The sequence below is a fragment of the Oncorhynchus gorbuscha genome, linkage group LG21, assembly GCF_021184085.1.
Source record: "Oncorhynchus gorbuscha isolate QuinsamMale2020 ecotype Even-year linkage group LG21, OgorEven_v1.0, whole genome shotgun sequence".
Taxonomy (NCBI): Eukaryota; Metazoa; Chordata; class Actinopteri; order Salmoniformes; family Salmonidae; genus Oncorhynchus; species Oncorhynchus gorbuscha.
In genome coordinates, this window is record NC_060193.1 from 42,829,063 (window position 1) to 42,841,562 (window position 12,500).

Genomic DNA, 12,500 nt, shown 5'->3' on the forward strand with positions numbered 1-12,500 from the left:
ACAATTTGACATAAACAGTTGCATTCCTGACTATTGACTAATGCCAATACAGATATAAGGTCTGCCAAGCAAAAATCTGATTTTAAAAAAATCTGTGAAAAAAAGCACAGAAATTGTTTGCTCACTGGGAAATGAATATCCCACTAGCCAGTGACTGCTGTTTGGAGGTTGTGACCGCAACTGTGAGCTTATTACAGTACTATAGACACTATGTCCTGGGATTTCTTATGATCTTCTGTGTAGAAGAACACACACACGCACGCCCGTCATGCAAGCACACACACCGTACCTTGACCCCTCTCCCAGCTTCATAGGTGTCAGCGACTCGTTTTTCTGTTGAGTTGGCTAATTTGGGAGCGGCAGGTGAGGATTTGTCTGGGTCCAAGTTTCACCTCTCTCTGTCTCTGAAATGACAGTTAAGAATTTGGGTTAATAGGTCTTAGGTCAAAGGTCATTTGGACTAGAGTTCAATCACATTGAGCCCCAAAGCTGTTTTCTTCTCTATTCTTCTCTTCGTCCTTGGTTTTAAGCTTGAATCATCCATTCCTCATTCTCCTGAAATCAATACATCCTTCTCAAAGCACCTCTTTGAACATATGCATGATTAAATAGATCCATAGGCACGACGTCCATATTAGGACAGCCTTAGTTTTGATTAGACCAAAACAACTCCTGCTGAGATGGAATCAATTCCTGCTGAGCCTGAGGCTGTCCTAATACGGACACCACGCATAAAAACATTTCCAGGATTTTTCACGAAATTCTCTATGTCTCATCCTCAGGTACGACTTCATTGAGATCCGCGATGGCGGCTCGGACTCGGCTGAGCTGCTGGGTAAACACTGCAGTAACATCGCCCCCCCAGCCATCATCTCTTCTGGTACCGCCCTGCACATCAAGTTTGTCTCAGACTACGCCCACCAGGGGGCTGGCTTCTCGCTGCGCTACGAGATCTTCAAGACGGGTGAGCCCATTATGTCCGGCGCTTTGTTGTTGAGCCGTTTTTAGTGGTTGTTATTTTGGGAGGTTTTCATGATCTTTAAGACAGGTGAGTGAATTCTCGAATTCTGCCCGGTGAGCTCTTATTTGATTGGTTGTTGATCGTTGGGGGGGCGATGTTATTGGTTGTGTGATTGGGACGTTGATGTTTGACTGGTTACCGATAGGTTGGGATGGAGACATATGCAGAGAGACTTTGGCCAATCTTAAATGGACACCAAGTTGTTGCCTCTGAGATTTCTATTTATTCAATATAAATGTGCATTTGGAAACCTGTGGACTGCTGTTGGTCAATATTGCCCATGAGGTGCTAACATGGCTTTCATCAAACCATGTAAATGTCATCTAAGTTCATCCTAATACATTTTTGGGGTTGAAACCACAATGGTGATTGAGAGAGAGTGATTGAGAGGGGTTACAGGCGGTGAGGAGATGAGGAGGAGGGAGCAGGGTGGGGGAAGAGTGATTGAGAGGGGTTACAGGCGGTGAGGAGATGATGAGGAGGAGGGAGCAGGGTGGGGGAAGAGTGATTGAGAGGGGTTACAGGCGGTGAGGAGATGATGAGGAGGAGGGGGCAGGGTGGGGGAAGAGTGATTGAGAGGGGTTACAGGCGGTGAGGAGATGATGAGGAGGGAGGAGTGAGGAGGATGGGGCAGGGTGGGGGAGAGGGATTGAGAGGGGTTACAGGCGGTGAGGAGATGATGAGGAGGGAGGGGTGAGGAGGATGGGGCAGGGTGGGGGAGAGGGATTGAGAGGGGCTACAGGCGGTGAGGAGATGATGAGGAGGGAGGGGTGAGGAGGATGGGGCAGGGTGGGGGAGAGGGATTGAGAGGGGCTACAGGCGGTGAGGAGATGATGAGGAGGGAGGGGTGAGGAGGATGGGGCAGGGTGGGGGAGAGGGATTGAGAGGGGCTACAGGCGGTGAGGAGATGATGAGGAGGGAGGGGTGAGGAGGATGGGGCAGGGTGGAGGAGAGGGATTGAGAGGGGCTACAGGCGGTGAGGAGATGATGAGGAGGGAGGGGTGAGGAGGATGGGGCAGGGTGGGGGAGAGGGATTGAGAGGGGCTACAGGCGGTGAGGAGATGATGAGGAGGGAGGGGTGAGGAGGATGGGGCAGGGTGGGGGAGAGGGATTGAGAGGGGCTACAGGCGGGGAGGAGATGATTACTGGGAGGGGGTAGAGTGAGGATGAGTTGGGATTTGAGTTCAACCATGGTGCTGGTGGTGGTAGTCCATAAGAGGAAGTGTATTTGACATATAGTACACTCACTGTACTGAGCTATACTGATACGCTCTATATTGACCTGCTCTTTGCTTGTAAGATCCCATTGACACGGATTTGTTTGGGTGGGATTCGGGTCGTAGTACCTCCTCTGTTTCCAAACATTTTAAAACTTGATTTGAACGTGGCCCAGTTTTGTTATTTGGCTCTGTTACCAAGGCCACCAGCACAATGATATGATGATGTGATAGGGCTGGTATTATACACACATACCCATCCATTCTGGTAGAGTGTGTGTATGCTGTTGCCATGGTTTTAACAAGAGCCTACTATGCATTTGGGGTGCAAAAACAATGGTATGCGTGTGCGATATGTGTCCGTGGGTGGTTACAGTATGTTTGGGCGTTATAGGATTTTGTTTGTGTCTAAGTAGGCGTATAGATGTGTGTGTGTGTGCGTGCGTGCTCTGTGTGTGTGTCTGTGCCTGTGTGTGTTTCTGTGCGAGAGAGATCGACACGCAGAGCACATGTTTTGGAGGGCGCTGTTCTCTCCCTCTACACCCATCATAGTTGTTTGTTTTAACATGTCAGGTTCGGGACAAATCGCTCCACAAACCCCAGTAGTGTGCGAGTTCTGGGAGAACATTAGAGACTGCCAGGCACAACCCCCAGTGAGAGAGCTGTTGTTTATTTACATTGATGTTTGTGCATGAGGGATGTGTGTTCTAGTCTTATTTGTGTGCACTTGCCACGCGTGTGTGTGTGTGTGTGTGTGTGTGTGTGTGTGTGTGTGTGTGTGTGTGTGTGTGTGTGTGTGTGTGTGTGTGTGTGTGTGTGTGTGTGTGTGTGTGTGTGTGTGTGTGTGTGTGTGTGTGTGTGTGTGTGTGTGTGTGTGCACATGTTCTCGTCTTATTTAAGTGTGCGCGTGCAGTGTGTGTGTTTTTGAAGGAGTACGTCACTAGAGGAGATATGATCTTAGGCCAATACACAGCTTGGAGGCGTGTCTGTCCGGCTGGCGGTTGTCCTCAGCCAGAGCCGGACAGTTCAGTCCTACTTTCGCTGCTGATCAGGGTCGTGTTCATTAGGGCACACAATGGAAACACGTTTTGAAAACAGTTTGCAACTGAAACTAAAATCAGTGTTTCTTATTGGGCAAGTCCAAGGTAATAGTCCCAACCTGTTTCAGTCTGTTTTCTTCCGTTTGGTGCCAAATGAACATGACCCTTGCAGTCTCTTTTCCTAGACTGCCAACAGCACCCGAGGTGAATGAGGAGGTGTCTGTTGTAGCTTCACTCAGAGAATACACTGTTAAGTAAGCAGAGTGTGTGTGCAGACATGTGTTTGTGTATACTGTACCTCCCTTCCTATGTTCAGTGACAATAATGGATACAGGGATAATAAACAGCAATAAGATATTTGACTTCCCACCCTAAACTGTATTCCCTGATCCATCTTCCCCTGAGCCCCCAACCCCTCCCCCTGGGGGAGCGTGTGCCCCAAAACAACAACCCTCCAACCCCACCCCCCCCGCATCCCCCACACCCGCATCATAACCCCACAGTGGTGAAAGTACACCCACTGCCCTCCCTCCCCCATTATTGTTGTGCCCTACTTCTCTCACACACACTGGCGTATTAACCCCTCATACCAAACCAGCCCCCCACTCCGCCCCCTGTCATGTGACTGTTACTGTGACGCTGTTACCACGGCTACAGCGGGAAGACTTCCCGCCAAGCGACCTCCACCAGCCTCCAACACTAGCGCAGCCAATCGTGATTGATCTTTCTGTGGTTCCCCCTTGGGGTCATGGTTGACTCTGTCCCCCCCCGAAACTCGGACTGTAGGGTCACCTTTGGAATACAGACACACGAACACACACCCCCCTGGGTTGACTCCAGCGAGAGTAGGCTGCGAGGCAGAGAGGGCGAACGGTAGAGTGGGAGAGTGAGAGAAGGGGAGTGCCAGAGGTTGAGATGTGCAACAGACGTGCACAAACGTGGAGGTGAACTCTCACAGCATGAGGTTGCACGAGGAGGAGGGAGACGAAAACAGGAGCAGGGGGGGAGAGGGTGACTGAACAGGCTACGCACATTCCTCCTAGGGATGGGGGGAGGAAGGAATGGAGGGAGGGAGGGAGGGAGGGAGGGAGGGAGGGAGGGAAGGGGGATTCCCTGACAAAATGTGCAGAGACTACTCCGTCTGGCACTCGAGCGGAAAGCGCCCGACGCATTTCTACCCAGCAACTCACCCCTCCACTCCTCCCTCTCTCCCTCTCCCCCTCCTCAACCCCCCGCCGGCAGACAGCTCTTGCCAAATGGCTGCTCGTGGTGAAATGTGCAAACCAGGCGTGTGTGTGTGTGGGGAAGAGGGGCTTGTTTTTGGAATGTTCATATAGTTGAACTAATAAGGACGAACAAAAGGGAGAGAACTCATGCATACACACCATCTCTCACACACATATTTGGCATGTGGCGATGTCAGCGTGTGCGAAGCTGGTGGTAACACACACTGGGCTAATATAGACAATGCAATGGTGTGATTGAAGCCCTCTTTCACACACACACACAAACACGCGTGCGCACACACACTTTCATTGACAAACACATACCCTGTCTATCATATACCACAAGACCTATGTAGAACGTAGTATGTGTTTTCATCCAATCACACACACACACTGACACAGTGTCACACATGTTCTTCTAAACACGCACACACACACACACACACACACACACACACACACACACACACACACACACACACACACACACACACACACACACACACACACACACACACACACACACACACACACACACACACACACACACACACACACACACACACACACACACACACACACATTGCCTATTCAGTGAGGGCCAGTCAATGAGCAGTAGTAGACCTTGCTGGAGAAGTGCTTTGGCAGGCTTTCTTGTGTGTGTGTGTGTGTGTGTCTCTCCTCCCGTCCTGTGGTGAAAGGCAGCAGTCCTCATCCCCATGAGGTCTATAACAGTGTGGTCGGCATAGTGACTGGTTAAGGCAGGCATCACACTGGCCTTGCCTCTACTCGTTAAACGAGAGGGTCTGACTGACCAATGGAGACACAGACACACACGCACACACACATACATGCACGGAGGGACAACACACATGCGCAAGCAAACACACACACACACACACACACACACACACACACACACACACACACACACACACACACACACACACACACACACACACACACACACACACACACACACACACACACACACACACACACACACAAAGGCCTTTGAGAGAACATTCAAACACTGCCCCGTGGTGATGGTTGGGGTTGTTGTGAATTAGGGGTAGACCACATGTGGTTGAAGTACGGTCGTACTAGGTCATATCAGATCTGGGGGGGGGGGGGGGGTGCTTGTCTGTTTGCTGTTGCCTGTTGCCTCTGTATTCCTTTCCAGGCCTCTTCATCTTTGCTGCTCTTTCTGCATGCCCTGCCCCTCAACAATGTATACACAGTACACCTCAAGGACATGTCTGTTCTATACCATTGCTGTTGGTAGAGCTTTGAATAACAAGAGAGGCGGAGGATAGAGAAGAAAAGAGAGAGAAACAGGGTGAGAGGTGGGAACGCAGAAGAGGTTGGGGATTGTAAGGTGCAAAAGTATATTTGATCGGTGCTTTTAATAAATGAGGGAGAGAGAGAGGGAGAGAGGGGAGAGGGAGGGAGGGAGGAGGGAGAGAGAGAGAGAGAGAGAGAGAGAGAGAGAGAGAGAGAGAGAGAGAGAGAGAGAGAGAGAGAGAGAGAGAGAGAGAGAGAGAGAGAGAGAGAGAGAGAGAGAGAGAGAGAGAGAGAGAGAGAGAGAGAGAGAGAGAGGGAGAGAGGGAGAGAGGGAGAGAGGGAGAGAGAGAGAGAGAGAGAGAGAGAGAGAGAGAGAGAGAGAGAGAGAGAGAGAGAGAGAGAGATCACAAATCATGAATGTGCGCGTCCATAAACACTCAGTAACTCAGGGGGAAGTTTATATGGGAGGCACATCTGTCGGGAGCTCAAGGTGAGCCGCCCAGGGCGCATAAATCTGCATAGCTAATGAGCTGCCGGGCCGCTTAGCGAGTTTACTCCCCGTTTGATTTGGCTTGTGTTTTTTCTTTTCTCTTATTCTGTTGAAGCAAGGGAGTGAATGCAGAGCTTACTGGGTTGTGGGGGCGAATATGAGGTTTATGATGAGGCGTGTGTGTCAAAGGTCAAATGGGGGTGCTTATATTTGTCCTGTTTCGCTGCGTGTACACGTGGGTAACCTGTACGAGTGGAAATGGAAATGTTTTTTGTTGTTGTTTTTTGTTGCATATCCCAACTCCCCTGAGACACCCTCGGAGAGTGGGGTCACGGCCAGGGATCAGCCATTATTGACTGCGACCCTGGACCAATTAGGCATAAGTGCCTTGCTCAAGGGCAGATCGGCAGATTTTTTTCACCTTGTCGGCTCTGGGATTTGAACGAGCAACCTTAAGGATCCGGGCCCATTGGTCTAACCGCTAGGGTACCTTCCGCCCTGTACGTGAGAGTGCATGTGTGTGTGTGTGAGTGCATGTGTGTGTGAGAGTGCATGTGTGTATGTGTGTCGCACAATGAACTGCGACTGGATTCTATTATTGCTGTCTTGCAGTGACAAATGTCTCGTCATCGATAAAATGCCCTACTAGTAAAAAATGATTGCTTTCCTGTGATAAATGTCTCATGTCTGTGTCCTGTGTGTGTTCTCCATAGGATCGGAATTCTGTTTCCGGAATTTCACCAGTCCTTCCGGAGTGATCGAGTCCCCCGGCTTCCCCGACAAGTACCCCCACAACCTGGAATGTTCTTACATCATCATAACTCCGCCCCACATGGACGTGACCTTGACCTTCTTGACCTTTGACCTGGAGAACGACCCCCTGCTGTCAGGAGAGGGAGACTGCAAGTACGACTGGCTGGACGTGTGGGACGGGCTGCCCCAGGGTGAGTGCTTGCCAGACACATACACATATGCATGTGTACACACACACACACACACACTTTCATACACACATACACACTGTATGAGGCACATGCATGTGTTTGAACACAAACACACACATACCCACACACATCGTCTACAATACCGCAATGGAGCTTTTCCTGCGGCCTTTGTCTCAATAACAATCCAGGAACTAGCCCCTTCCTGCATTAGCCATCCTACACCTCCCAGGACGAGGCTTTTCCCATGACTTCTTTCCCATTCATCCCCTTCATCAGGCCTACTTCCCCCTTGCTTCAATCTGCCCTTATCACACAGCACTTTCTTCCTGTTTGGGAATAGGGAGTACGGTGAAATTGCCCCTAGATGCTGTTCTTGGGTCAGTTTAGCATTTTTTTCTCACGAATGTTTAAGGTTAGGATTGGGGGAGGGGAAGCGAATCTTAGATCTGTACCTAGGGGAAACGTCACACTGGAAGCGAGAGTGAGAGTGCATGTATGAGGGGTATGGGTTGCCGTGGTGGTGAGGCGCCCGTGGGCGGAGTTACATAACGCACCATAGCTACATGCTAGTGGTATCAGGAGAGATCAGGGAAGGAAGGGAAGGGGAACACTAGTGGGAGAAAGCTCTGGAGAGAGGTGTCAAAACGCTTTGTGTCTACCGCTGGGGCTGGGAGCAAGATGCTGATAGATTAGTAGAGAGAAGACTTTTGATTCTCACTTGCTCAAATATTTTTTAACTTGAAATGGCCAATACAACAGCTTCAATGCCTCCTCATTTAGGGCCAAACGACTCCCATTTTCAATGTGGTTCAAATGCTTTGGTCAATCACACAAGCTTAGTAGAAATGAGTCTTGGGAGCGGTGTACTTTTGTATAACATGACCCATGTGTGAATTACATTACATTTACAGACTTGAACTTTACAGACTAAAACTAAAGTACTGGGCATCAGGTTCCATTTCAACTCAAAGAAGAGAGGCAAGATTCATTGAAATACATTGAAATTCCAATTCAAGAATAGTTTTTTAAATTTTTTTAAACAAGGGATTTTTCATGACTTGAATTAAGAATTTCAATGAACTTCCTTGATTGACTGAATTGACGTGGAATTGAGCCCAACCCCATCGAGCACATTAGTCGAAACACTGGAGAGTCTTTAGATCTGAAGGAAAGGAATGGAAAGCTGATTTGGGGAATCTTCCGGAACATTGTGTGTGTGTCTGTAATCCTGGCGGATTGGGTGAGTTTGAGAAGATTGGGTGACAGCATTGTATAATCTAAAGTCTGCCCTACAGTGGGTCTTAATCCCAGCCTAAACCACACGAGATGGAGAGACTCACGCTGAGACACAGACCTTCAGCCTTTTCATTAGATGCTTACTCCAGTTTAAGCCTATGTCTGGACCAAAAAGCACTTTCAATGGAGACGCTCACATTCCATCAAATGCAGGGATGCTAATGAAACATGTTAAAATCCTGCAATAAATATATAGAAAATAGGAAACCGCAAACCCAGTTGGATTTTTGCAGGAATAATTCTATATTGAATAAATGTGCAAGGTTTTATTTTATTTTGTTAAATAAGTATATTAAAAGGTCGAAGTATTTCCTTCGACAAGGTAAAAATCTGTCGCTCTGCCCCTGAACAAGGCAGTTAACCCGCTGTTCCCCGGTAGGCCGTCATTGTAAATATGAATTTGTTCTTAACTGACTTGCCTAGTCAAATAAAGGTTAAATAAAACATTTAAATCGGTTTATTTTGAACACTGACAACATACTGTATATGTTGAATGAAGAGCCCTCCTAACTATTTTTGTCTGTGTGTGTGTGTTTCCAGTGGGCCCTCTGATTGGTCGTTACTGTGGTACTAAGATTCCTCCTGAGATCAAGTCGTCGTCTGGTCTACTGTCTCTGTCCTTCCACACGGACATGGCTGTGGCCAAAGACGGCTTCTCAGCCCGCTACAACATGACACACAAAGAAGTCAATGACAGTAAGTAGCCCGCTGCTCTCTCTCTGTCTGTCCGTCTGTCTTTCGTTTTCTCGTTCTCCTGTTCTCGCGTTCCATATCCCTTTCTGTTTCTCTCTTTCCTTCCATCTCTCGCTCCCTCTACTGTCCTATATGTGTCCTATTGCCCTCGTAGGCACTTTCTCTCTCTGCCTCTCTCTCCCTTTCACTCCCTCTTCTCTCTCTTTCTTTCCCTCTGGTCTCCCTCCGCCTCTAACTCTGGTCCCCCTCTTTCCCCCAAACTCTCTCTGTCTCCTAACCACACCCTCCCTCACCTCCTTCCTTTTCTCTCTCTTCCCCTCTAATCCCCCCCCCTCCTCCTCTCTCTCCACAGCGTTCCACTGCAGTACAGCGTTTGGTCTGGAGTCGGGGAAGATTTCGGACGACCAGATCTCAGCCTCGTCCTCCTTCTACGACGGCCGCTGGTCCCCTCGCCAGGCCAGGCTCAACAACATGGACAACGCCTGGACACCCAGCGAGGACAGCACTAAGGAGTACATCCAGGTCAGACAGTTACAACAACAAAAAAGACACAGCGAGAGAGACAGCGAGAGACACACACATAGACCCACACACAGACACACACGCGCGCACACACACACAATCAAACACACTTCTTGACAATATGCAGTGTGCGGAGCAGATGCAGGATGCGATCTGTCACTTGATAGATGAGTTCCCTACTCAGGAACGGGCTGTTAGCAGTGGAATGTGGAATAGTGTGACTGATTTTTTTAACCTCCTCTCCCTTATCCCACTCTCCCTCCCCAACAGCAGCCCCATAGGGCCTGGCAGCGCTCCCCCCCCCTGTCTATGTGACAGATGGACATACAGGGGCAAGACAACAATAGATGAACACAGTCTGATTAAACTAATAACTCACAAATGATTGTAATTCTTCTTGTCTATATTGAATACATCATTTGAACATTCACAGTGTAGGTTTGGGAAAAGTATGTGAACCCCCTAGGCTAATAGCTTCTCCAAAAGCTAATTGGTGTGAGGAGTCAGCTGACCTGGAGTCCAATCAATGAGACGAGATTGGAGATGTTGGTTTGAGCTGCCCTGCCCTATAAAAAACACCCACAAAATTTGAGTTTGCTATTCACAAGAAGCATTGCCTGCTGTGAACCATACCTCGAACAAAAGAGATCTCAGAAGAACAAAGATTAAGAATTGTTGACTTGCATAAAGCTGGAAAGGGTTACAAAAGTACCTCTAAAAGCCTTGATGTTCATCAGTCCACGGTAAGACAAATTGTCTATAAATGGAGAAAGTTCAGCACTGTTGCTACTCTCCCTAGGAGTGGCCATCCTGCAAAGATGACTGCAAGAGCACAGTGCAGAATCCTCAGTGAGGTTAAGAAGAATCCTAGAGCGTCACCTAAAGATTTACAGAAATCTCTGGAACGTGCTAACATGACGAATCTACGATAGGTAAAACACTAAACAAGAATGGTGTTCATGGGAGAACACCACGGAAGAAGCCACTGTTGTCCCCAAAAAAAACATTGCTGCACCTCTGAAGTTTGCAAAAGAGCACCTGGGTGTTCCACAGTGCTTCTGGCAAAATATTCTGTGGACAGATTAAACTAAAGTTGAGTTGTTTGGAAGGAACACATAACAGTTTGTGTGGAGAAAAAAAAGGCACAGGACACCAACATCAAAACCTCATCCCAAATATAATGTATGGTGGAGGGAGCATCATGGTTTGGGGCTGCTTTGCTGCCTCAGGGCCTGGACAGCTTGCTGTCATCGACGGAAAAATAAATTCCCAAGTTTATCAAGACATTTTGCAGGACAATGTAAGGCTATCTGTCCAATTGAAGCTCAACAGAAGTTGGGTGATGCAACAGGACAATGACCCAAAACACAGAAGTAAATCAACAACAGAATGGCTTCAACAGAAGAAAATACACCTTCTGGAGTGACCCAGTCAGAGTCCTGACCTCTGTCTGATTGAGATGCTGTGGCTTGACCTTAAGAGAGCAGTTCACACCAGACATCCCAAGAATATTGCTGAACTGAAACAGTTTTGTGAAGAGGAATGGTCCAAAATTCCTCCTGACCGTTGTGCAGGTCTGATCCTCAACTACAGAACACTTTTGGTTGAGGTTATTGCTGCCAAATAAGGGTCAACCAGGTATTAAATCCAAGGGTTCACATTCTTTTCCCACCCTACACCCTGGATGTTTACATGGTGTGTTCAATAAAGACATGAAAATGTATAATTGTTTGTGTGTTATTAGTTTAAGCAGACTGTGTTTGTCTATTGTTCTGACCTAGATGAAGATACGATCAAATTTTATGAACAATGATATGCAGGAATCCAGGTCATTCGAAAGGGTTCACATACATTTTCTTGCCACTGTAGCTCTTAACCTGACTGTGATGTCTAGATGTATCTGTGTGGTGTTTGGCTCAAAGGAGTGCAGGATCTGCATCGTGACTTCATATCTCTGTTGTCCCAATAACCTTAACTACTTGGTATCTCGTTCTCTCTCTGTGCCTGGAAAAATAGAGCAGAATTGAAATGTATTGAATCAAATAAATTGTCCTTTTATTTTGTAATAAATGGAAATGTATCTTCTGCTTCTTCTGAAATGTATCTCATTATCGCTCTCTCTCCCTATCGCTCTCTCTCTCTCTCTCTCTCTCTCTCTCTCTCTCTCTCTCTCTCTCTCTCTCTCCCCTCCCTCCCTCTGTCTCGCTCTCCCAGGTGGACCTCCACTTCCTCAAGGTGCTGACAGGCATCGCCACCCAGGGGGCAGTCTCCAAGGAGACCCAGAAGTCCTACTACGTGACCACCTTCAAGCTGGAGGTCAGCACCAATGGAGAGGACTGGATGACTTATCGCTACGGCAAGAATCACAAGGTAATCTAACCCCCCCAATGTAGCACCTGGAACCTGGAAGCTAGAACCCAAATGTGGAACCCAGTTCTCAAAGTCTCAGTTGGTTGTATATTAGTACTTTTAGCTGCAGCCTAGCTGGCAGAACTGGTTGACACAATGTCGTAAAGGAATGAGAAATTGACGTCACTTCTAGCCTTTATGCCCACTGGGAGACTAGCTGGTTCAATTCGCTCTGGATAAGCGTGTCTTATTCAGACATTTAAATGACTCAACTGTAAATGTCATGTAATTCCCACCATGGGTCATGTAATACACCAAGACAAATCTATAATCTATATAGCTTGTGTGATTGACCAACATGTCAATGGTGTGCGTACTGGGAGCGATGCGTACTGGGAGCGATGCGTACTGGGAGCGT

General features: G+C 48.0%; 1 protein-coding gene across 1 annotated transcript in view; it reads left to right on the forward strand.

Moving 5' to 3' along the window:
* LOC124007830 (neuropilin-2-like) overlaps positions 1-12,500 on the forward strand; it is a 67,725-nt gene that overhangs the window by 18,752 nt on the left and 36,473 nt on the right. The window contains exons 3-7 of the mRNA XM_046318612.1: positions 783-964; positions 6,992-7,222; positions 9,059-9,214; positions 9,564-9,733; positions 11,948-12,103. Of these exons, the coding sequence (XP_046174568.1) occupies positions 783-964; positions 6,992-7,222; positions 9,059-9,214; positions 9,564-9,733; positions 11,948-12,103 (895 nt within the window). The remainder of the gene's footprint in view (positions 1-782; positions 965-6,991; positions 7,223-9,058; positions 9,215-9,563; positions 9,734-11,947; positions 12,104-12,500) is intronic.